This window comes from Lissotriton helveticus, chromosome 9 (assembly GCF_964261635.1).
Source record: "Lissotriton helveticus chromosome 9, aLisHel1.1, whole genome shotgun sequence".
Taxonomy (NCBI): Eukaryota; Metazoa; Chordata; class Amphibia; order Caudata; family Salamandridae; genus Lissotriton; species Lissotriton helveticus.
In genome coordinates, this window is record NC_136070.1 from 617587672 (window position 1) to 617612030 (window position 24359).

Consider the following 24359-nt stretch of genomic DNA (forward strand, 5'->3'; position numbering starts at 1 on the left):
ACTCCAATAACTCAGAAGGACCAACCAAATGGTCCTCTAGTGTGCCTGGTTTTGAAGCAGTTCCTGCAACAAAGTCCGCCTCTTTAATGGTATCGAAGCTACGTTTGCCACTCTATCCTATCTTCTTCTGTGATTCGCCAGCTGCTACTACCTTTTAGTCTGATGACCTCTTCTGATTGGCTTACTGTTTTTGTTACTATGTATCTGATCCCAACAAAACATGGCAGCTCAGACCTATGTTACTTACATTTTTTCGAAGTATGGCTGCCATTTTGTGTAAATATTGTGATACATCACACAGAGGTTTGAGATTTCTCTCTAAGAACTGACAACCACTGATACAGCCATGGAGCTTCCAGAGTCCAGATCTAAATCGTATATGTTTGGGTACAGTATTGGGACCATTAGCACTTTTCTCAGGGACAATATGTTTCTCCTCAATCAGTTGAGAATGCAGGTAGGAGGACACTTCTGGGAAATGCTAAAAGGAGTAAAGTAGAACAGGTTCCCATAAATATAAATACATGTCAAGTAAGTATTCCTTCTGATGTCTCCACTGACAGAAAGGAAACAATGTGCTAGAATGTCCTGAGGGTAGACAGATCACTCTTCACTCTTTGTTTCGATCTGCATGCTCATCCTACAAGGAGGCACATTGCACTCTAAGATAAGGCAAATCTGTATCAATTGCTGGTGAAGGGGTTGCAGTCATTCAATGAAGATAGATTGATCCATTTATATATAAATTGACTAGCCAATGTGCTTCTCATTCAATAGGGGACAGGAGTAAAAATCTAAACAAAGCAGAAACAAAAAAGGCAAACAGACCACAAAGCATGATTAGCTGTTCATGCTCAGAAATATAAACTAAACAATTTACATTTTTTCCTACACATTAGGGTTGTGCCATGACCCTGCTGTCAGAAAACACTTGCTTTTAAGGGTTGGACTTTGAGACGCTGACAAAGTGTCCCCTTGATGCATGGGTGTTTTATTGTGGATGTGGGTTTTTGAAGTTTGGCACAGGAGGCTGGTTAACTTACACCTGACAAACTGGGATGTGGCCATGCTAGATGGCCAGCAGGACGCACTTCTAAGGGGCTATCTGTCGACCCCAGCATCATCCTGTGGAATCCTCCGATCCCTGGTGCCTTTGGCTCCTGAACAGCCAGCACACTTTACCCTGGTGAGCCCCTGCACCCGACATTGAGTATTTGGTGCTCGGGAGGCCTTCCCCGGGACGAAAACTGTTGTGGCCCACTGCGGGCCTGGAGGTTGTTGGCACCGCATGGCTAGGCCCCGGGACGCGTTGAGGTCTGCGGGTTGGTGAGGTAGTAATGGCCTGAGAGACTCTCAGCCAGACCCCCGGGGCTGCCCTCAACCTAGGACGGCCAGCGGGCCTTCCTTTGGCGTGCCCTTGCATTGAGGCCACAGGCACGGCCCGCGATGGATCAGAGCGCCAAGCCCTAGGCAGGACTGATCCCATGGTGCCTCGAGGCAGCTGAGTCCGGCGGCTTTAGAGCGGACCTGCCAGGCCCCGAGTGGCACAGCTATGGGGGAATCTTCTGAACCCCTTTTAGCAGACCGGAAAGCCGCTCGGCAGCGTCGCACCTGGAGTGTGGCATGCCCAGTCACCAAAATCAGACCCTGGGGCTACAGTAAGTGGCTGCGGTGCTTGGGACGATTGCCTTGGGTGCCATTTGCTGAGCGGATGGCCTGCCTGCATATGTGTGGATGTGCAGCTGTAGGGCCTAGGGGGCCAGTGGAATTTGGATGAACTCACCAGTTTGCCCACTACTGTGGGGCACCTTGCCATTGTGAACTTCACCCGGGCTTGGGGCAATGGTCTACCCCCTCCTTTGGATTCACTGGATTTGATTGCTGCTCTTTTTGGGGGCACGATACGCTTTAAGGCAAGTGTGACTTTATTTTACCCCTGTATACTGGGTGAAGTATAGAGGATGTCTGCCCTGTAGTGACACCCCCCTTCGCCGCCACTTGTGTGCTGCGGGGGTTGCCTAGCTGCCTCCTACATATCATACTCCAATGTTGGCCTTGTGGTTAAGGGGTGAGGTAGTAGTGGCCCCCCTGATCTTTTCATGGGGAGAAACAGGCAGCACGGCCCCCCACAAGGGAACACTATGAAGCAGTAAACCACCCCGGCGATCTCCTCACAGCAGCACACACGACAGACCTGTGACAGGGGTGGTCAGGACCTGGAGCTGCCCGCTGGGGAGCCTTTGTGGGGGAACTACTCATGGCTATTCAGGGTGGCCCTTGAGGGGAAAATGTAAACAGTGGCGTATGAGGGGAATCTGCTTCGTAAGGCTCTTCGCAAAGTGTCTGATAAAGTTTGTGTTGCTGAGGGATCTATTGCTGAGCTCCAGGCTTAGATGGCCTCACTACAGAAACAGGTGGCTACTGTTACATCAAAGACCAGGGTTCCAGAGGCATGAGTAGAGGATGGAGAGGGGAGATTCCACTGCATTAATATACATCTTCTGGGGTTCCCAAAATGCGCTGAGGGGGGAGCCACTGGGGGCTTTATTGAATTATAGATCCGTGTTACCCTGAAGCCATTTGGGCTGTCCCCCTATTTGGAAATGAGAGGGTGCATCAAGCACTGGTGGATTTCCGAGGCCAGGGGGGCCACTGCGGGCCATAATAGCCCATATATTGAACAACAGGAACAGAGATTGTCTCCTTCGTGCAGCCCAGGAGACAAGCAATGCCTGATTGGATAACCACAGGATCTCTATTTACCAGACTACATCAATAAAGTGCAAAGGTCCCAGAAGACCTTCTTAAAGGTCAAGGCTAAGTGGAGATCAAAATGCCTCCGCTACATGCTGCTGTATCCTGCCAGACTGCAGGTGTCATCGGGGGAGTAAATCTGATTTCCTCGATACCACAGAGAATGTATAGAGGTTCCTGGAGTTTTGGAAAGGTTCCCAGGGAGAGGACAAGCCCTGGCGTGCCGGAGCCCGGAGTACCAGGGGCTCTCAGTCCTAACTGGAGGGCATGTGAGAAGCCTGCAGCAGAGGAAGGCCCAACCCCTGGCAGGGACAGCCAGACGGGAGTTGTTATCCAAGAAGATGGTAGCATGGCATTAACCTCCTCTGAGCATGTATCCGAACTGGAGGAGGACCTGCCTTCCCAGGCGGCTGTCTTGGTGTTGAGTGACTCCGCTGTCTGACTTACTATCATAATGCTCTCAACTAACTCGATCTTGTTTGATCTGGTTTTTTTCTATTCGGGGGGGGGATGTCTACAACCTATACTGGGTGCATTTGGGATTCCGTCTAATGATTAAGTTTATTGTGCATTGGGGCCTTAATGTGAAATTTTACTGGATGTCGCATTGCACTGTGTATGGGATCTACTTTGTGCATGTCATTTTTGACGGGCTGAAGCCCCATCTATCGGCTAAGCTATGGCAAGCAAATGTTCACTGTACATTTTCCTTATCTCACTCCTATTGAGTTAGCTGGCTTTTAAGAAACTCACCCATTTCTGTGAGGCTTGCAAAGCCTGTTGTGATTGGCACATGCTTGGGCGACTTCCCAAGGTTGGGGGCACTAGAAGACCATTGCTTGCTGCCTTCACTGAGTGACTTCAACCTAAAAAGATGAAAAAGATAAGCTAGTAAGCACACAAGCATATCCCCTACCACACCATAGGAAACCAGATTTTTAAACTAGAGGAAGGAAGGCTCCAGTCTTGTTGTGAGCTGTGGCTGAGCTCCCACAAAGTCAAAACAATCTAGGGGCCTGATGTACCACTCCTATTCGCAAATCAATGATGTGCAGTATGCATACTGACCGTTTTATGAATGGGGATGCAATCTGCAATAAGATCAATGCAGTAATAGGCAATTAATATTAATTAGGAAGGTCACACTTTGAAACCCCAGTGGTTGGCTGCAAATACAGAGATAAAGACCTCAAGATCTCCCTCCCACCAGACCTCCATCCATAAACATGCATTCCCAAATGTGAAACTTTAAATACAAAAATGGGCAATGCCAATAGGTCTGGCTGTAAAAGAATGTTCTATGGTAATGTGGAAGAGTACAAGTAAATAGCATTGGAACGAATATGCATTTGTGTAGAAAAAAGAACTGCAAAAAATATTAGTGCATGTTAAAAGGTCAGGTGGAAGTTGCACTGTCAAGACAGGCCTAAAATCTATGTAAGTTAATGACTGCCATCCTCCCATCTGTGCAGCCGCTAGAGAAAAACAACAAATTATTTTAATAGCATTCCAATATTATGTGTGTGTCCCTGAAAGTCCAACTCAGGCATCTGTTTAAAAAAAACAAAAGGAAAAAAATTTGTGGCGGGCAACCACTGTTTTGTGGGTGCACACGTCTGCCCAACCAAAACATGTACTCCTGGCTCCCAAAAAGTGGGAGGAGCCAAAGCTCCTTTGTAGTAAATAATTCTTACATAATTGTCTGTCGACAGCTGCACTATCAAGCCAGAATATAAAGAGCAGCGTCCTTATATTAAGGAGACTGGTGTTGCCTTATGGCGTCCTGTTTGGGAACGCATCAGGGTGGTAGGCAATGGTTCCGCTCATCCTTGCCTCCTGAGGCTGCAGAGAGAATTCCTAAAAGGGAATCTGTCCCATGTATGGCTGTCACATGGCTGGCATTTTACTGGCTTGGCTTAAATTTTGATGTCCATACCAGTACAAAAATTGGGAAAAGCGATTCAATCTTGTATATTTCCATTTTCAAATCTAAATCAGCAAACACATGAAAAAAAACACTTAAAAAGTATTTAAGAGCTGACTAAATTATTTATAGATTATTATTAAAGCAAACAAAGGGGTATGTTGCTGTGTTAAAAAAAAGATACTGGGAAATTAATGCAAATTACTTTATCGACCAGCTTTGGACCTCCCAGAATGGCAAAACGCAAACAAATAACTGGCATTTGTTGTGAGGATGGTGGCAATCGTGCTCCCAAAGGGACAGTGTCTTCATCAATTACAATTTCCATCAATTCTGAGGTCGGTATCTGATCAACAGTTTGCGCCTGCAATAGCGGTCACAAATTGCACTGCAAATTCCATAGAGAACAAGCATTAGCATAGCCAATAGGTCTCGCCTTTGGCACCTTATAAGTGTTTAGCCATGCACCAGTTGATGTTGTTGCACTAAGGATATTGTGCTGGATAACTAAACACTTATAAGGATGCAAAGGCGAGACCTATTGGCTATGACAATGCTTGTTTAAGTACCTACTGTCCCTTAAAAAAAGAGCACAGGTTGATCATAGAAAAATAGTGACATTAAGAGACCAACAAAACAGAGAAGCAGATTTACTTTCCTCACATTCCTGCGTTTGTAGCCAAAAATAGTGGGCTGCAAAATATGACCTGCCTCATTAACAGGCAGTAAGAATGTTGCCTACCCTCTGTGAATATCCATTTTGCTAAGCATTTGATTAGTACATTATTTGCATGGAAGATGCTAGCAGGTCATAAAAGGATGCAATTTGAGTCCACTATTTGTGAACCGTTCAATGATACAGCATACTCAGACTTTCTTCTTTCCATTTTAACACCCAATTCTCATAAACTGCCACAACACAGCATAAACAGTACAGCACAAATAAATCAAAGGCGTTTGACAAGTCGCTGCCCAAATGGCAAATGAAATATACCTGACCACCAAACTGAAAAGAGCCAACAAAAAACGAAAGACAATATAAGCAAACAAGAAATAACTGTAAATAGTCTACAAACCAATATTACAAAACAGAAAGAAGACAAGAACAGGATATTAGTGCTAAAGTAAAGCAGAACACTGCCATCAAGAAGCTCAGAGACAGCAAGGTACATCTTTGCTAGCTTTCACCATTTATTTTACAGAAAAATAAATAACGCCGATAGCGAAGCTATCTGGTTACAAGAATTATACAGCGTAGAAAGTGTGTGGCCATCATCCCAACCTTTGTAGTACCCATTCATTCCCTGCAGGACTTCAGGCAGACAAAATGGAAGTCACTTCATTCAGAAGGGGACACACCAAATGAGACATTGAAGTATTTCTGTAAGCATTCAATCAGTTGACAAAAGGTGAAGTCTATAATAATATAATATATAATTATGCTTATTTGAGTGTTTCTTCAATAAAAACCATCACACTAACATTCATTCACTGCATGACATAAACAATTTCTTTACTACCACTCTAAATGTTATCCTAGATCGTTTTGTCAAATTGGTTTCATTTAAAAAGAATATATATAAAATATTTAAAAAAATCATACAAACACTTTTGTTAAAAAAATGTATTCCCGTTTTACCTTTCTATTGTTACAGCGGCTATCTTTTAAATCACCGATCTATTTCTCATTAATAATCCCCCACATAGGTCAGACTTCAATGCTTATTATTTGAATTGATTGTGGTGAAGTCAAGGTTCATCCATCATAGGCAACTCAGACATTGTTTTATTCGTGAAGAACAGTGATCAGCCTGGTGTTTGTATTTGCACTACTACTGCTGCCAGATTAAACCCAGACCAGTCTCTGCACTGCAATGCCACATAAAGGTTCTACACTACTACTGCTGCCAGATTGAACCCAGACCAGTCTCTGCAGTGCAGTACCACATGGAGGCGCTATACTAATGTTGCCAGATGAAACCCAGACCAGACCCTGCAGTGCAATCCCACATATAGGCGCTTCCCTACTGCCACTGCCAGATTCAGCCCAAGGCAGTCGTTGCGGCGGCGTGACATACATGGGATATATATGCGACTATTCCTGTTGGATTCAGCCCAGCAACTTCCTTCCGTTGTGTGCCACAAGAAGGTGCTGCAGTAATGTTGCTGCCGGATTCAAAGTGGGGCTTTTGAGGTGAAAAAGAAATATATATATATATATATATATATATATATATATATATATATATATATATATATATATACACACACACACACACTGACGAAGCTTGTTCCAAGCGAAACGCGTCTGTTAAGGGTGAGGGGGTCGCAATCAATATCTACAAACCGGAGACCTGTGTGCTAGCCTGTTTTTCAGCCCTACTGGAGTGAAACCGTGTTCGAATATATATATATATATATATTCACTGAAAAAACCATAGGTTATAGACCATATATAGTTAGGAATTTGCATTTACAAAACCTTGAAAATTCACTGAAAAAAACATAGGTTAGAGACCATATATAGTTAGCTGGACATTTTATGGACATAAAACCAATGAAATTCCATATATAGTTAGTTGCACTAACTATATATCGCGCACCCGCAATCCACTGCTGATGATGTCACATATTACATCATTCATGACATGGTCAGTGACATCACTGATGACATCACTGATGACATCTCAAATGACATCACTGATGACATCTCAAATGACATCACTGATGACATCATCTAGTGTCTGTGTGTTTTTGTAAAGTTTAAATATGTTTTACATATTGAAGAATGAGTGGATGTATGGAAGACTGAGTGTGTGTGTGGCTGGCTGGGAGGTGTGTGACTCTGTGCATATCAATGTGTACTTGTATCAGTGATTGTATAAGAGAGTAAGTATGTGTTAGTATATGTGTGAAAAGTATGGTGTTCTGTGTTTAACTGTATAGATGAGGAAATCGAAGTGTGATTGATTCTTCACAGGACTGACTAGGTGTATGAGTGCATATGATAGTGTTGTAATAATGAGTGACTGTATGTATGAGTGATTGTATGGGTGAATGAGTGAATGTGTGTGTAGACGTAGGAATCAGTGAGTGCGTATGTAGTAACTGGTATTGGTGTGTCATGATGTCATCAGTGATGTCATTTGAGATGTCATCAGTGATGTCATCAGTGATGTCATTTGAGATGTCATCAGTGATGTCATCAGTGATGTCACTGACCATGTCATGAATGATGTAATATGTGACATCATCAGCAGTGGATTGCGGGTGCGCGATATATAGTTAGTGCAACTAACTATATATGGAATTTCATTGGTTTTATGTCAATAAAATGTCCAGCTAACTATATATGGTCTCTAACCTATGTTTTTTTCAGTGAATTTTCAAGGTTTTGTAAATGCAAATTCCTAACTATATATGGTCTATAACCTATGGTTTTTTCAGTGAATTTCATTGGTTTTTTAAAAGCTAATATCTATAGCTGTAAAATATATTCTTTATTACGTGACGTATCACGTAGCCACGTGAGACGCCTCATGACGCGTCGCATAACCGTGACGTATCGGCTCTGCAGCGCAAACAAAACCCGTAATGTAAGCGTGCCGGAGCACGCTTACAGATATATATATTTTTTTTAACCTTAATTAGACAAAATCCACACGTGCACATATCTTGAGGCCTTGCAAAGGCACATCAAACAAACAGTCCCTACAATTTTGCCAAGTTTGCTGGAAATCTATTCCCTTAATTTTTTTTTTTACTGTTACTCTTGGTTTTCCCCTTGTTACGCTTACTGGGACGCTACCCGGTACGCGAACCGGACGCTCCAAAAACACAAGATGGCGGACTCCCGTTACGCTGCCGGTTAGCTGCCCGGTTCGCGTACCGGGAAGCGCCTCTACCGCGAAAAATCGCGGGGGACTTTAATATCCCCCTCATCAATCCTAGGGGGTCAGGAGGGGTTTACCTTGCCCCCTTTCCTTCATTTCCCCCTTCGTTTTTCACCACATCTTGTCTCTCGATCGTACCGAGAGACAAGATGGCGGCCGCTCCGGACTGTTTAGAATGTTGACAGACACCGGAGAGCCAATCAACTTCGCTTCGCGAAGTTCCGTTACGCGTCAGGTACGCGAACCGGGGCGCTAACCGGAGCGCTGTCACAGATATATATATTTTTTTAAACGTTAATTTCTCAAAATCCACTGGAGCACATATATTGAGACATAGCAAAGGCACGTCGGGCAAACCATATCTACAATTTTGCCAAGTTTCATGTAAATCTATTCAGCCGTTCGAGCTAAAAGTGAGTCCAACCGCCCTATGGAAAAATGAATGGGAAAAACGCGTTTTGGGACCCCCTTTTTTCTCGGCCCCCCCCTGACGAAACCCCCCCCAAATTTTCAGAGGCTGCTCAGAAACAAAATGTGCCATTTTCCTGAAAATTTCAGCCAATTCCGTCCACAAACGCCAAAGTTATTAGACATAGAATTTTCAGAAATCCCATAGAGAAAAAATCCTAACTATATATACCCACTGGCTATCGCCAGTAGGTAATATACATATATAAACATATATAATCTGCATATCTATATAAATATAAATGCATGCATACATATACATATATGCATACATATGCATGTTATTTACATGAAAGTTTTAAAAACACTAATAAAAGCAAAGCTAAAAAGCCACCTCATTACAAACAGAATGGCTTTAACTTAAACGAGGGCGAGATCTATTGCATTTATTTATATGCTTCTATAGCGCCTGAATAGACCCCCGAAGGGGTATCTCCGCGCTTTGCCATACAAAGGAGACCAGCTACTCTGCCCATAGACATTTATAGTGAGTGGTGGGAGGGGAGTGAATTAGATGCTGGAAAAAAGGTACGTTTTCAGGGTTTTTCGGAAAGACAGGTGATCAGTACTAAGTTTTAATGCGAGGGGCAGGGTGTTCCAAAGAACTGGCCCTGTGTACGCTAAGGCCCTGCCTCCTTGCCGAGTTTTTTTAATTTTTGGAACCTTAAGGAGCTGGAGGTTGCTTGATCGTAGTGAACGTCCAGGAACATAAGGGAGGAAGGCTGAGGTGAGAAATTTCGGTCCTTTCCCCATCAGGCACTTGTGAATTGTACACAGGATTTTGAATTTGGTCCGCAGTCGCACTGGCAGCCAGTGAAGTTCTGTCAGTAGTGGCCGGGAGGGGGTCCTAGATGGAGCATTCATGACTAACCTCGCGGCCGTATTCTGGACCACCTGAAGTTTGTTAAATTGGCCTTCATTAGCTGACAAAAGAAGGCCATTACAGTAGTCCAGTCTACTAACGATCAGAGCCTGGACCAAGGTCTTTCTGTGGTGATCTGGGAGAAAAGGAAACACCCTTCTCAGCAAAGAAATGACCCCGAAACAGGTGCCAGCAACCTGGTTGACGTGTTCTTTAAAGGTCAGAGACTGATCAAACAGCACTCCCAGATTTCTTATGGTCTGTTTGGGAATAGGGGCAGGTCCTAGTTCAAGCGGCCACCACTCATTGGACCATAGTGTTACTGCTTCCCCATAGAGTACAACCTCTGTTTTGGTCACGTTGCACTGCAAGCAGTTATTTGCCATCCATCTGGAGACTGCCCTCATGCCTTCTGCGAAAGTTCTTTGTAAAGCAGGAGAGAAGGTCTTAAAAGGGAACAGAAGTTGGGTGTCGTCGGCGTAGGACACCGGTATAAACCCAAAGGATCTCACCAAGTCAGCCAGGGGGGCCACGTACACATTAAACAATGTGGGGCTTAGGCATGAGCCCTGTGGCACACCCCTGGTGAGCTCCCTAGCGATGGATTTATGGGAGCCCAATCGGACTTCCTGAGAGCGACCCGAAAGAAAGCTCGCCATCCAGGACAGGGCTGTACCTCCCAGTCCTATCTCTCTCAGCCGACAGAGAAGCAAATCGTGAGACACCGTATCGAAGGCAGCGGATAAGTCCAATAGCACCAGAATCATTGACCCTCCACTATCCAGCGTCATCCTGATGTTATTGGTGACGGCCAGTAGGGCGGATTCGGTGCTATGGTTGGGCCTAAACCCAGATTGTGAAGGGTCTAGGCCACCCGCTGTCTCGATATAGTTGGAAAGGTGGGTGTTCACGTGCTTCTCTGTTAACTTGCCGATGTAGGGCAGGAGAGAGATAGGTCGGAGGTTAGATAAGTCCGTCCAGGGTAGGGTCGCCTTCTTCCGGATAGGGTTTACTACCGCAGTCTTCCATTCCATGGGGACTTGGCCTTTAGCCAGGGAGGTGTTAATGACTGCCTGGATCGAGGGGCCTAAGATGGAAATCAAAGGGGCCACCATTTTGGCAGGAAGGAGGTCGCTGGGGGAACCAGTTTTCATATGGCCAATAAGTGTTGCCAGATTTAGATCTGTGACGGGGGGAATGACAGACAGGGAATTTGTGACCTGAGTGCCGATTTTAGCTTCAAGAGAGGGTGTAGTAGCCCCACCCTTAGAGGTTAAAATTTTGTTATAAATCAAATTTATTTTTTCCTCAAAAAACTCAGAGATTTCGTCACAGAGTGGTTGAGAAGCATCATCGGTACTTTCAGTGGCTGTGGGTTTAATAAAATTTTTTAAAATTTTAAATAGTTCGCGCGGGCAGTTCCCTGCCTCCTCCAGTTGCGCGGAGAGGTGGACTTTCCTGGCTAGTTTTATATTTTTGTAGTAAGCTGACTGAGCCACGTGAAAGGCTTCCCTGGCCTCTTCATTTTTTGAAGTTCTCCAGAATTTTTCTAAACGTCTGCATTTTTGCTTTTCTTTCCTAAGATCAGCTGTATACCATTTCTCCTGTTTGGTATGGAGAAATTGTTTGTGTAGTTTAAGGGGGGCAATGGTGTCAATAGCAGATTTTAGAGATTGATTAAATTTCTCTAATGCAGACTCAGCAGAATCTGTCTCTGTGATAGCCGGTTGCACCCAATATTTATGCAAGTTGGTTGCTGAGATTTTGTGCCATTCTCGACGAAGAATAGGCGGGGGCAAGGCTTTCTGAGGTCGATTGATTGGTCCAGCCAGATGAAATTCAATCAAAAAGTGATCTGACCAAAGGATGTTTTTAGCAGGAAAACAACGTATTTTGGAACAGTTTGAAAATATAAGGTCGAGGGTGTGCCCACCTATATGTGTGGCACCGTTGTTGCTTAAATTGAGCCCCAAGTGGGATAGGTCAGTGGTCAGATGAGTGGCTTCCGGCAATTCTGGGACGTCCATATGAATGTTAAAATCCCCGAGGAGGATGAAATCCTCCTTGGCTTTTATATGGGGAGCAAGTGTTTCCAGAAGGAGCAGGGCGAAGTCTGGATTGGGAGTGGGTGGACGATACAGAAGGGCTCCTCTCCAGGAAATGTTACCTAATGTGATTTTAAAAATCATAATTTCCAACAATGGACTACATATTTTGTCTAAAATAGTTGTCTTAAACATGTCTTTACATATAATCGCTAAGCCACCTCCTGTTTTAATAGGCCTATCAGCATGCATGATTCTGTATCCTGAGGGAACACCCAACACAACAGCAGGTGTAGTGTGGGGTTTCATCCACGTCTCAGTAAAGAAACAGAGATCAGGTTGTTCTGCGTGAATGAGGTCCCAGATCTGTAGTTGGTGCTTAGGCATGGAACGCACATTTAGAAGGAGACACTTTAGTTCCAGGGGAGTAGTGGATATGTTATCTTTCTCGCCAAAGCTATTTACTGTCGAATCTGACTGAAAACGGCATTGGAGGCAAGAAAAGCTACCTTCAAGCTGTTTATATAGTAACCGAGTATCACACTTCACCCTTGGCTGTAACTGTCGGAGGGTGCGGGGTGAGTAGGAAACAAGGTTAATACCTTCACTGTCGGGGGGCATCGTGGAGTCGCCTTATAGCCTCTGTCTGCCTCGTCCTGTCGCGGACGGGCGCAGACGGGCAGCTCTTTGGCTGGTCTTCGGCGTGGCTTCGGCGACACTGCGCGCTCACAAGGGGCGATGGCTAAATAGGCCCTCCAGATAGGTGCACTAGAGCGCTAACCGCTCGTGTAGTGTCCCGGCAGGAAGTGACTGGCTCTCCCTGGCCCGCCCTCCGCGCAACGGTACTGGTTACCGCGTCGGAACGGGGCGGGTCAGGAGGAAAGACGAGCACAGGCTTCCTTGGGTAAGTAAATAACTTTCCCCTCCTCCTTGTAATCAAGAAAAGGGCTATGGGGTTTTTAATCTCCCCAGTGTCAGATATGTGCGTGGTGCAAGTGGAAAAGGGCTATGGGGTTTTTAATCTCCCCAGTGTCAGATATGTGCGTGGTGCAAGTGAAATGCTGTCAGTGCTCAGTTAAAAAACACCGTTAGTGAGTCAACAGATGTTCATTAAAAAAACGAGTTATAAAAAGACTGGCAAATCACGTTTTACACCCACCACAAAACAAAAACAAACACGGGCACAATTGCGGTAGCTTTGAAGGCTGAGCGGCGTAGAGACTCTGCCACCGTCTCACGTCCGCAGCTCACCTGAGTCAGGGCTCCGCCTAAATAGGCCCTCCAGATAGGTGCACTAGAGCGCTAACCGCTCGTGTAGTGTCCCGGCAGGAAGTGACTGGCTCTCCCTGGCCCGCCCTCCGCGCAACGGTACTGGTTACCGCGTCGGAACGGGGCGGGTCAGGAGGAAAGACGAGCACAGGCTTCCTTGGGTAAGTAAATAACTTTCCCCTCCTCCTTGTAATCAAGAAAAGGGCTATGGGGTTTTTAATCTCCCCAGTGTCAGATATGTGCGTGGTGCAAGTGAAATGCTGTCAGTGCTCAGTTAAAAAACACCGTTAGTGAGTCAACAGATGTTCATTAAAAAAACGAGTTATAAAAAGACTGGCAAATCACGTTTTACACCCACCACAAAACAAAAACAAACACGGGCACAATTGCGGTAGCTTTGAAGGCTGAGCGGCGTAGAGACTCTGCCACCGTCTCACGTCCGCAGCTCACCTGAGTCAGGGCTCCGCCTAAATAGGCCCTCCAGATAGGTGCACTAGAGCGCTAACCGCTCGTGTAGTGTCCCGGCAGGAAGTGACTGGCTCTCCCTGGCCCGCCCTCCGCGCAACGGTACTGGTTACCGCGTCGGAACGGGGCGGGTCAGGAGGAAAGACGAGCACAGGCTTCCTTGGGTAAGTAAATAACTTTCCCCTCCTCCTTGTAATCAAGAAAAGGGCTATGGGGTTTTTAATCTCCCCAGTGTCAGATATGTGCGTGGTGCAAGTGAAATGCTGTCAGTGCTCAGTTAAAAAACACCGTTAGTGAGTCAACAGATGTTCATTAAAAAAACGAGTTATAAAAAGACTGGCAAATCACGTTTTACACCCACCACAAAACAAAAACAAACACGGGCACAATTGCGGTAGCTTTGAAGGCTGAGCGGCGTAGAGACTCTGCCACCGTCTCACGTCCGCAGCTCACCTGAGTCAGGGCTCTGCCTAAATAGGCCCTCCAGATAGGTGCACTAGAGCGCTAACCGCTCGTGTAGTGTCCCGGCAGGAAGTGACTGGCTCTCCCTGGCCCGCCCTCCGCGCAACGGTACTGGTTACCGCGTCGGAACGGGGCGGGTCAGGAGGAAAGACGAGCACAGGCTTCCTTGGGTAAGTAAATAACTTTCCCCTCCTCCTTGTAATCAAGAAAAGGGCTATGGGGTTTTTAATCTCCCCAGTGTCAGATATGTGCGTGGTGCAAGTGAAATGCTGTCAGTGCTCAGTTAAAAAACACCGTTAGTGAGTCAACAGATGTTCATTAAAAAAACGAGTTATAAAAAGACTGGCAAATCACGTTTTACACCCACCACAAAACAAAAACAAACACGGGCACAATTGCGGTAGCTTTGAAGGCTGAGCGGCGTAGAGACTCTGCCACCGTCTCACGTCCGCAGCTCACCTGAGTCAGGGCTCCGCCTAAATAGGCCCTCCAGATAGGTGCACTAGAGCGCTAACCGCTCGTGTAGTGTCCCGGCAGGAAGTGACTGGCTCTCCCTGGCCCGCCCTCCGCGCAACGGTACTGGTTACCGCGTCGGAACGGGGCGGGTCAGGAGGAAAGACGAGCACAGGCTTCCTTGGGTAAGTAAATAACTTTCCCCTCCTCCTTGTAATCAAGAAAAGGGCTATGGGGTTTTTAATCTCCCCAGTGTCAGATATGTGCGTGGTGCAAGTGAAATGCTGTCAGTGCTCAGTTAAAAAACACCGTTAGTGAGTCAACAGATGTTCATTAAAAAACGAGTTATAAAAAGACTGGCAAATCACGTTTTACACCCACCACAAAACAAAAACAAACACGGGCACAATTGCGGTAGCTTTGAAGGCTGAGCGGCGTAGAGACTCTGCCACCGTCTCACGTCCGCAGCTCACCTGAGTCAGGGCTCCGCCTAAATAGGCCCTCCAGATAGGTGCACTAGAGCGCTAACCGCTCGTGTAGTGTCCCGGCAGGAAGTGACTGGCTCTCCCTGGCCCGCCCTCCGCGCAACGGTACTGGTTACCGCGTCGGAACGGGGCGGGTCAGGAGGAAAGACGAGCACAGGCTTCCTTGGGTAAGTAAATAACTTTCCCCTCCTCCTTGTAATCAAGAAAAGGGCTATGGGGTTTTTAATCTCCCCAGTGTCAGATATGTGCGTGGTGCAAGTGAAATGCTGTCAGTGCTCAGTTAAAAAACACCGTTAGTGAGTCAACAGATGTTCATTAAAAAAACGAGTTATAAAAAGACTGGCAAATCACGTTTTACACCCACCACAAAACAAAAACAAACACGGGCACAATTGCGGTAGCTTTGAAGGCTGAGCGGCGTAGAGACTCTGCCACCGTCTCACGTCCGCTTAACTAATCAATGCTTATTTACTTTGGTTCTATCAAGAAGGCATTCAGATGTGTCACACATTTGCCATAAATTCTGAATGTTAGCACTCTAGTTGCTCATTAGATCACTGTAGTAAAGGTAGTGGGAAGTCTGCTGCTAATCATGGTTTGCAGCCATTTTCCCGCATTTTTTATCCCGCAGACTTTCAGTCCGCATACCATTATCCCGCAAGGTCATTGACCTCGCATACCATTATCCCGCATTTTTTCAAAACGCATGTGCATTTATCGCGCATGCCTTTACAAAGAATTACGTTTTAAAGGCATGTATGGTAAATGCATTTGCGTTGTGAAAACCACGATGACGAGAGAGGTAAGTGGGTTTGTTTTAATTTTTTCGTGGGTTAGTGATTGTGTAGTGTAGTGTAGTGTTGTGTAGTGTAGTGTTGTGTTAGTGTAGTGTAGAGTTGTGGTGGTTGTTTAGTGTAGGGTCATGCTGGGGGTAGTGTTTTAGGGTTTAGGGTTGTGTTGTAGTGTTTGCGTAGTGTAGGGTCATGCTGGGGGTAGTGTTTTAGGGTTTAGGGTTGTGTTGTAGTGTTTGCGTAGTGTAGGGTCATGCTGGGGCTAGTGTTTTAGGGTTTAGGGTAGTGTTGTAGTGTTTGCGTAGTGTAGGGTCATGCTGGGCGTAGTGTTTTAGGGTTTAGGATAGTGTTGTAGTGTTTGCGTAGTGTAGGGTCATGCTGGGGGTAGTGTTTTAGGGTTTTGGGTAGTGTTGTAGTGTTTGCGTAGTGTAGGGTCATGCTGGGGGTAGTGTTTTAGGGTTTAGGGTAGTGTTGTAGTGTTTGCGTAGTGTAGGGTCATGCTAGGGGTAGTGTTTTAGGGTTTAGGGTAGTGTTGTAGTGTTTGCGTAGTGTAGGGTCATGCTGGGGGTAGTGTTTTAGGGTTTAGGGTAGTGTTGTAGTGTTTGCGTAGTGTAGGGTCATGCTGGGGGTAGTGTTTTAGGGTTTAGGGTAGTGTTGTAGTGTTTGCGTAGTGTAGGGTCATGCTGGGGGTAGTGTTTTAGGGTTTAGGGTAGTGTTGTAGTGTTTGCGTAGTGTAGGGTCATGCTGGGGTGTAGTGTTTTAGGGTTTTGGGTAGTGTTGTGTTTGCGTAGTGTAGGGTCATGCTGGGGGTAGTGTTTTAGGGTTTAGGGTAGTGTTGTAGTGTTTGCGTAGTGTAGGGTCATGCTGGGGTGTAGTGTTTTAGGGTTTTGGGTAGTGTTGTAGTGTTTGCGTAGTGTAGGGTCATGCTGGGGGTAGTGTTTTAGGGTTTAGGGTAGTGTTGTAGTGTTTGCGTAGTGTAGGGTCATGCTGGGGGTAGTGTTTTAGGGTTTAGGGTTGTGTTGTAGTGTTTGCGTAGTGTAGGGTCATGCTGGGGGTAGTGTTTTAGGGTTTAGGGTTGTGTTGTAGTGTTTGTGTAGTGTAGGGTCATGCTGGGGGTAGTGTTTTAGGGTTTAGGGTAGTGTTGTAGTGTTTGCGTAGTGTAGGGTCATGCTGGGGTGTAGTGGTTTAGGGTTTTGGGTAGTGTTGTAGTGTTTGCGTAGTGTAGGGTCATGCCGGGAGAAGTGTTTTAGGGTTTAGGGTAGTGTTGTAGTGTTTGTGTAGTGTAGGGTCATGCTGGGGGTAGTGTTTTAGGGTTTAGGGTAGTGTTGTACTGTTTGTGTAGTGTAGGGTCATGCTGGGGGTAGTGTTTTAGGGTTTAGGGTAGTTTAGTTGTTTAGTGTATGCTAAAGGCATATTCGTTCTAAAAGTTTTCCTTATTTTAATTTGCGGCCTAATAGTACATGCGGGATTTTTTTTGCGGACTGATGGTATGCGGGATTTCGTCATATATTCGCTAATCATACTTTCTATGGCAAAATGAACCCCCTCATTTTGTTCCTTTTTAAATTAAATGTTTTAAGAGTTACCACTTTATTCCAATCAAGATGGCCTCAGGTGTGCCATACCTTTGTAATAAGTAGGACTGTTAGCACTCTAGTTGTTCTTTAGAACACTCTGGGACATTCTGTCATTGGGCTATAGTTGGGCTACATCTGGCTGATATTTGGGCTACATTTGTTTTTTTTGTCTCTGGTGGCCATCTTTGGGCTACATTGGGCTACATTGGGCTACATTTGGGCTCCAACATATATATAGCCCAATGTAGCCCAATATATATTTTTCAAAGTTAATTTTCGTAAAAACCACTGGAGCCTATATCTTGAGACATAGCAAAGGCACATCGGGCTACCAGTCCCTACAATTTTGCCAAGTTTGGTGTAAATCCATTCAGCCGTTCAGGCTAAAAGTGAGGCCAACCGCCCTATGGAAAATTGCATGGGAAAAACACGTTTGGGACCCCCCTTTTTTCTCGGCCCCCCCTTGACGAAACCCCCCCAAATTTTCAGGGGCTGCTCAGAAACAAAATGTTCCATTTTCCTGAAAATTTCAGCCAATTCTGTCCTCAAACGCCAAAGTTATTCGACATAGAATTGTCAAAAATCCCATAGGAAAAAAATCCTAACTATATATACCTACTGGCTATCGCCAGTAGGTAATATATATATATATAAATATATATATATATATATATGTGTATATATATATATATATATATATATATGTGTATATATATATATATATATATATATTACCTACTGGCGGTCGCCAGTAGGTATATATAGTTAGGATTTTTTCTCTATGGGTTTTTTGAAAATTCTATGTCTAATAACTTTGGCGTTTGTGGACGGAATTGGCTGAAATTTTCAGGAAAATGGCACATTTTGTTTCTGAGCAGCCCTTGAAAATTTGGGGGGGGTTCGTCCAGTGGGGGCCGAGAAAAAAGGGGGGTCCCAAAACGTGTTTTTAACATTGAGTTTTCCATAGGGCGGTTGGCCTCACTTTTAGCCCGAACGGCTGAATGGATTTGCACGAAACTTGGCAAAATTGTAGGGACTGGTAGCCCGATGTGCCTTTTGTAGGTCTCAATATATGTGCTCCAGTGGATTTTGAGAAATTAACGTTTAAAAAAAGATATATATCTGTAACAGCGGACCGGGCAGCGCTCTGGTTCGCGGACTTTTCGCGCAACGGAGCTTTGTGAAGCGAAGCTGATTGGTTCTCCGGCGTCTGTCAACATTCCAAACAGTCCGTAGCGGCCGCCATCTTGTCTCTCGGTAGGATCGAGAGACAAGAGGAGGTCAAAACAAAGGGGGAAATAACTATAAGGGGGCATAGTAGATCCTCGCTGACCCCCTAGGTTTGATGTGGAGGTTTTAAAAGGGCCCCGCGGGGCAAAAAAAAATAATAATAATAATAATTGAACGGCTGAATGGATTTGCACGAAACTTGGCAAAATATTAGGGACTGGTAGCCCGATGTGCCTTTGCTAGGTCTCAATATATGTGCTCCAGTGGATTTTGAGAAATTAACGTTCAAAAAAAGATATATATCTGTAACAGCGCTCCGCTTCGCGTAACGGAGGTTTGCGAAGCTGATTGGTCATTCTGTCACTGGGCTATAGTTGGGCTACATCTGGCTGATATTTGGGCTACATTTGTTTTTTTGTGTGTCTGGCGGCCATCTTTGGGCTACATTGGGCTACATTGGGCTTCATTGGGCTACATTCGGCTAATTAGCAAATAGCTCATCGCAAACTAGGAATGGTAAAGAATCGCTATTTATTCCTTAAAGTTCGCTATTTAGGAAATGCAAAAAACTTTGATGATATATATGGCGGTTCATCTCTAACAAGATAAGAAGCATAGGGATACATTTATGATGACTGGCGCATCACCAGGGATGTGTTAGTCATTCTGTGCCGCTGTTCCGTCACCTATGGTGTGCTGTATTTACAATGCGGCGCATCATGGGGCAAAAACAGCACAGATGCGTGATGTATCTGTGCCGTAAAGGTGGCGCATTGCTGGAGTTGTATCGCAAGTGTGATGAAGCTCCAGCAAGGGTCGGGGGTGCCCCTGTCGCAGGGTTTCTGTTCTCACACAGAACTGTGGACAGAGGATTGGAACCTCGGCGAATGCATTGCTGGAGTTGTATCGCAAGTGTGATGAAGCTCCAGCAAGGGTCGGGGGTGCCCCTGTCGCAGGGTTTCTGTTGTCACACAGAACTGTGGACAGAGGATTGGAACCTCGGCGAATTAGGGTGTCCCAAAACTCACGTTAGTAATCAAAAACTCCTTAGCAAGCTAGGTACAGTGTCACATTGGATATAACAAACTCTCAATGTTTAGACAATCCAGAATATGAACTTATAGTACCTCAGGATACGTGGAACTCATGAACAGTCGGTCGTTATAGATTTCTTAGAAACCAGAACATGGAGTTAAGAAGAACAGATGTGTATTTGAAATGTTTATTTACTAATGCCGTCTTCTCAGGCGTAGTACCTTAGATAATAAAAGTACACATATTATCAGTAGCAAAATTACCAGCATAGTTACTAGTACATAAAAAGTGAATGGTGATAGTATGTTAACATGCTGTAAATGAATAAGAGTTAGCAACACTTATAAGCAGCCGCGGGCCGTGGAGGGAGTTACGGTGAGGCAGGGAGGCGGGGAGGGGGAGAAGCAGGGTGGAGAATACAAGTACACATATTATCAGTAGCAAAATTACCAGCATAGTTACTAGTACATAAAAAGCGAATGGTGACAGTATGTTAACATGCTGTAAATGAATAAGAGTTAGCAACACTTATAAGCAGCCGCGGGCCGTGGAGGGAGTTACGGTGGGGCAGGGAGGCGGGGAGGGGGAGGGGCAAGGTAGAGAGGGCTCCACCCTGCTTCTCCCCTCCCCGCCTCCCTGCCCCATCGTAACTCCCTCCACGGCCCGCGGCTGCTTATATCTCACCCTCCCTAATACACATATTATATTATTTGCTAAGAAGGTCTCTTTGTGTTGGTTTAGGGCGTGCCCATACTTTAGTGTCTTAGATTTGAAGGAATCACATCACCATACACCAGCTCTCTCTTCATGTGAACCGCATCAACTGTTGTGTATGTGTGTTAGGCAAAGCAATATAAAACCCGCCTCATGCCCAGAATTGGCAGAAGTTGCACTTATGTTATGAGTATGAAGTCGTGGAGATCAGACCTCATAACAATTCTGTATCGTGTTGTTCTTGAAACTTTAGCACTCGCTGTACAGATATAGTTTAACAAGTAAAGCAGATAGTAGACCAATAACATATTATTCTCATGTAAACCACGATGAACTACTAGGTGGAAAGCTAAAGCAACAACTAAGTGTCGTGTGCAGAAGTTGCAAAAAAGGAAAAATGGCGTTTAAACCGGTAATGAGCCCATGCTAACTTAACACGGTGTAAAGATATCCAGGACCTAGATGACACCTCCTCATGATCCGGAAACGAACTGAATAAGATAATAGAAGTGCCATCTCATGAGAGCAGATTGCAAGTTTATATGTGGACGGTCCGCAAGGTAAAGCATTAAAAACTAGGAAAATTTAATGCTAAAGAAAAATAAAACAGCCAAGTACTTTATCGAGTCTTAAGCCAATAGGCAAGGTAAATAATAAAAACTTGACAAATAAGTCAATGAATTGTCAATGAAATGCTAGTACTCAGCATATCAAACATGAAAAAGGTCTATGACATAACTGTGTATGCAAAATAAGCTGCAACAGCCTCCAATAGGAAGTCACCGTCTTCATCCGAAAACAGTTCAGCCATCCAATTTAAAAGCGGAAAAGAACATACGTGCTCTCCCAGCACCGGATCCTCTATCACCATCAGAGGACAGCTCGGTGGGTTTTCAAGAAAGCTCTCTTCCAAGAAAGACTGTGCTGCCGCCAGTAAATTCCAGGGACCAAGTAGTCCATGCATCAATGCCACAGCCATAATCCTTTCGCCAGGACAAACCAACTCGTGAGTAATGATAGGAGTCATCAGCTGATTAAAGTCGACGTCAGGAGAAACCGGTCCGCAGAGACACAAATCAATGGCCCAATCGAAATCACAGGTCAGGCAGTGAAATACAGGCTGGACACAGGTGAAGTAGGAGAACCGAAAAGATAATCCATATGCCGTGCTTAATATCGCCAACGGCATTGTGCCATAATATTCTAGCATGCGATTGCGGAACAGTGTCAGCAGCTGCAGGGTCGGAGGTTGCATAGGAGGGACATCCATATTTAAAAATGTAAAAAAGCACAAGAGCGTCCGCTGGTAATGCAAGTAAAAATGCCAATCCACGAACCAGAGTGCAGAAAATACAATGAAAGGAAGCAGGGATGACTCCAAAGATTTTCTCAAATGAAGTCACGAGACCACTGGTAACAACTTTAAAAAAGTGCACCAGGGACTTTGTGGAGGATGCGTTAAAGATAGTCGGAAACATGTTGCTGAAATTGAAAGGCAAATGTTAATTGAAAAAGGTTTTGCACCTCTGTATGGGTGTTCGCTATGTGAAGTACGAAAGTTTCACGGGCCGAACTCAAGGCCACCTCTCTCTGAGACAAAAGAGCTCTTATTCTTGCCATGCCGTTGAAACGTGTCCCAAGGTTGGTATTTGTGGCCAGATTGAAAACTCCCTATGTTCATGTGTGGGAGGAAATAGAACATTTCTGCAGCAAATAACCCGTTCACTTACTGTTACGATAAAAGGAATACTTTTAATTAACTCAGAACAATCTTCATTATTGAGCATCAAATAACTACCATTTTCCAACAACTTGAACGTGGGGATGATAGCAGGAACTGGCGTGCCTTGCAACACGCAAGCCATATTTGGTCGGTGTTTGTTGCATGAACCGTGTAACTGTATGTGCCTACACATTAGTGAATGATCTGGCGTCTCAGTGCATTCCTCTCCATTCAGATAAACTTCTTGATCATCTTTGAAACATCTGTATGTGTATGGAAGCGACCAGACCTCATGAAGAAAAGCACTACCTAAAGGTTCATAACGACCTATTGGTATATATTTCATACAATTTGAAAACTTATATAAAGCAAAAGGCAGCGTTATTAAACCGTGGATAAGGCATGTTGCCAAAAAACCCGCAATCCTCTGCTGATGATGTCACTGAGCATGTCATGAATGATGTAATATGTGACATCATCAGCAGTGGATTACGGGTAATGGTATCTCTAGTTTACTCCCTTATAGCTGTCTTTCTTTTAACATAAGTGTCTGTTTCCTTCCCTTATACTTACTGTTTTTGGGTCGCTTCCGGTTCGCGTACCCGCGAGCGAACTGGGAAGCGAACTAAGAGAAATAGAGGTTGGCACAGTTCCAAATATTGTACCAATTTTTTAATAACGGGGAGGTAGTTCTGAAAAGAACTTTTTTTTTTTTTTCTGAACATTTTTTTACTGTTTTTGAATTTTTCGGAACAGTTTTATATTTTTTTGGGTTTTTCTTGGAGGGGGCAATGAAAACGATTCATTGTAAAGGGCTCAACAGGAGCAACAAAACAAAAAAAAGAAGTATTTATTATTTTGGGCGTTTCGGACAAACTTGCATATGATAGTCAATAGCTCTGTTGATCAGAGTGATGCTTCTTTCTCCGTAGGAAATGAATCCATCGCAAAATACGCAGGTGTGTTTTACTTCACCAAATCTCATTTGTATATTTGGCACCATCTCCCTGCCCTCTGGTCCCGTTACTTCCGGTACAACAGATCTTCTGGCCATAATAGGGAGATTATCTAGGTCGTTCCGAAACTGTGCAGCACTGTAGTTGTTAGGATGCCACCTAGTCATATGGCGATGCATTGTGTAGTTTCCGAAACTGTATTTTTTGTCGGTCCCTCTGGACAGTCTATCTTGACATATAAGGCAAGTTACGTATCTTGCATTTACTTTTTTCTGACCTTTGGGAATTTTAAAAAATTGCCAAATGAAGTTTTCTTTCCGGTGAGACGTCCTGGGCTGCTCAGGCAAAAACTGCCTCTCTTCGTGCTCGTCCTCCTGTTCCTCTTCTTCTTCTTCTTGTTGAATTACAACTTGAGCAGGTGGTCCACTCTTCCTTGGATGTGGTGGAGGTGGTGGGGAAGCACCAGCTGAAGCTACTAAAGAAGCCATTGCTCAGTGATCACAAAGGGTCTTTCTCTCACAATGATGAAAGTCAGAGTGAGGAAAGAAGGAGGGATTTTCATCATTTGGGAAAAACAAGAGTTCTCAACCAATCAAAAGTGTTCATTTTAGATTATATGACCTAGTCTTACATCATTAGGAAACCAAAAGTGAAATGAACCAATGAAAAGTGTTATTACCAAGTCACATGACTTGCTGTGTTTACGTTAAGCGCTTTGCAGGGCCTCCCGGTTTGCTTCCAGAAACCTGCGCTTTGCGACTCGCTTCGCGTACCAGTTCGCTAACGTAGCACGTCATATGACGTATCACGTGACAACGTGAAACGTCATGCGGACGGGAGGCGTCACGATGTTGTTTTGTAACGCGGCACTTGCGGTAAAGAAACGTTTACCGGCTCGCGGTCTATTTCGCGGCATCAAGGTCAGCTAACGGGAAGCTTCCCGATTCGCGAAGCGGGAACGAAGAAAAAAAAATATTTTAAAAAAAAATTATTCATAAACATATAAAATATATTTTTGGATTTAAAGAAGAATACATTTTACAGCTACAGATATTAGCTGTTAAAAAACCAATGAAATTCACAGAAAAAAACATAGGTTATAGACCATATATAGTTAGGAATTAGCATTTAAAAAACCTTATTTTACTCACACAAAACCATTGAAATTCCATATATAGTTAGTTGCACTAACTATATATCGCGCACCCGCAATCCACTGCTGATGATGTCACATATTACATCATTCATGACAT

General features: G+C 44.6%; 1 protein-coding gene across 1 annotated transcript in view; it reads right to left on the minus strand.

Annotated features, from left to right (window-relative positions):
- Positions 1-24359, minus strand: part of MAP3K10 (mitogen-activated protein kinase kinase kinase 10) — a 232858-nt gene that overhangs the window by 27911 nt on the left and 180588 nt on the right. The window contains exon 8 of the mRNA XM_078660666.1: positions 3508-3620. Coding sequence (XP_078516792.1) covers positions 3508-3620 — 113 coding nt within the window. The remainder of the gene's footprint in view (positions 1-3507; positions 3621-24359) is intronic.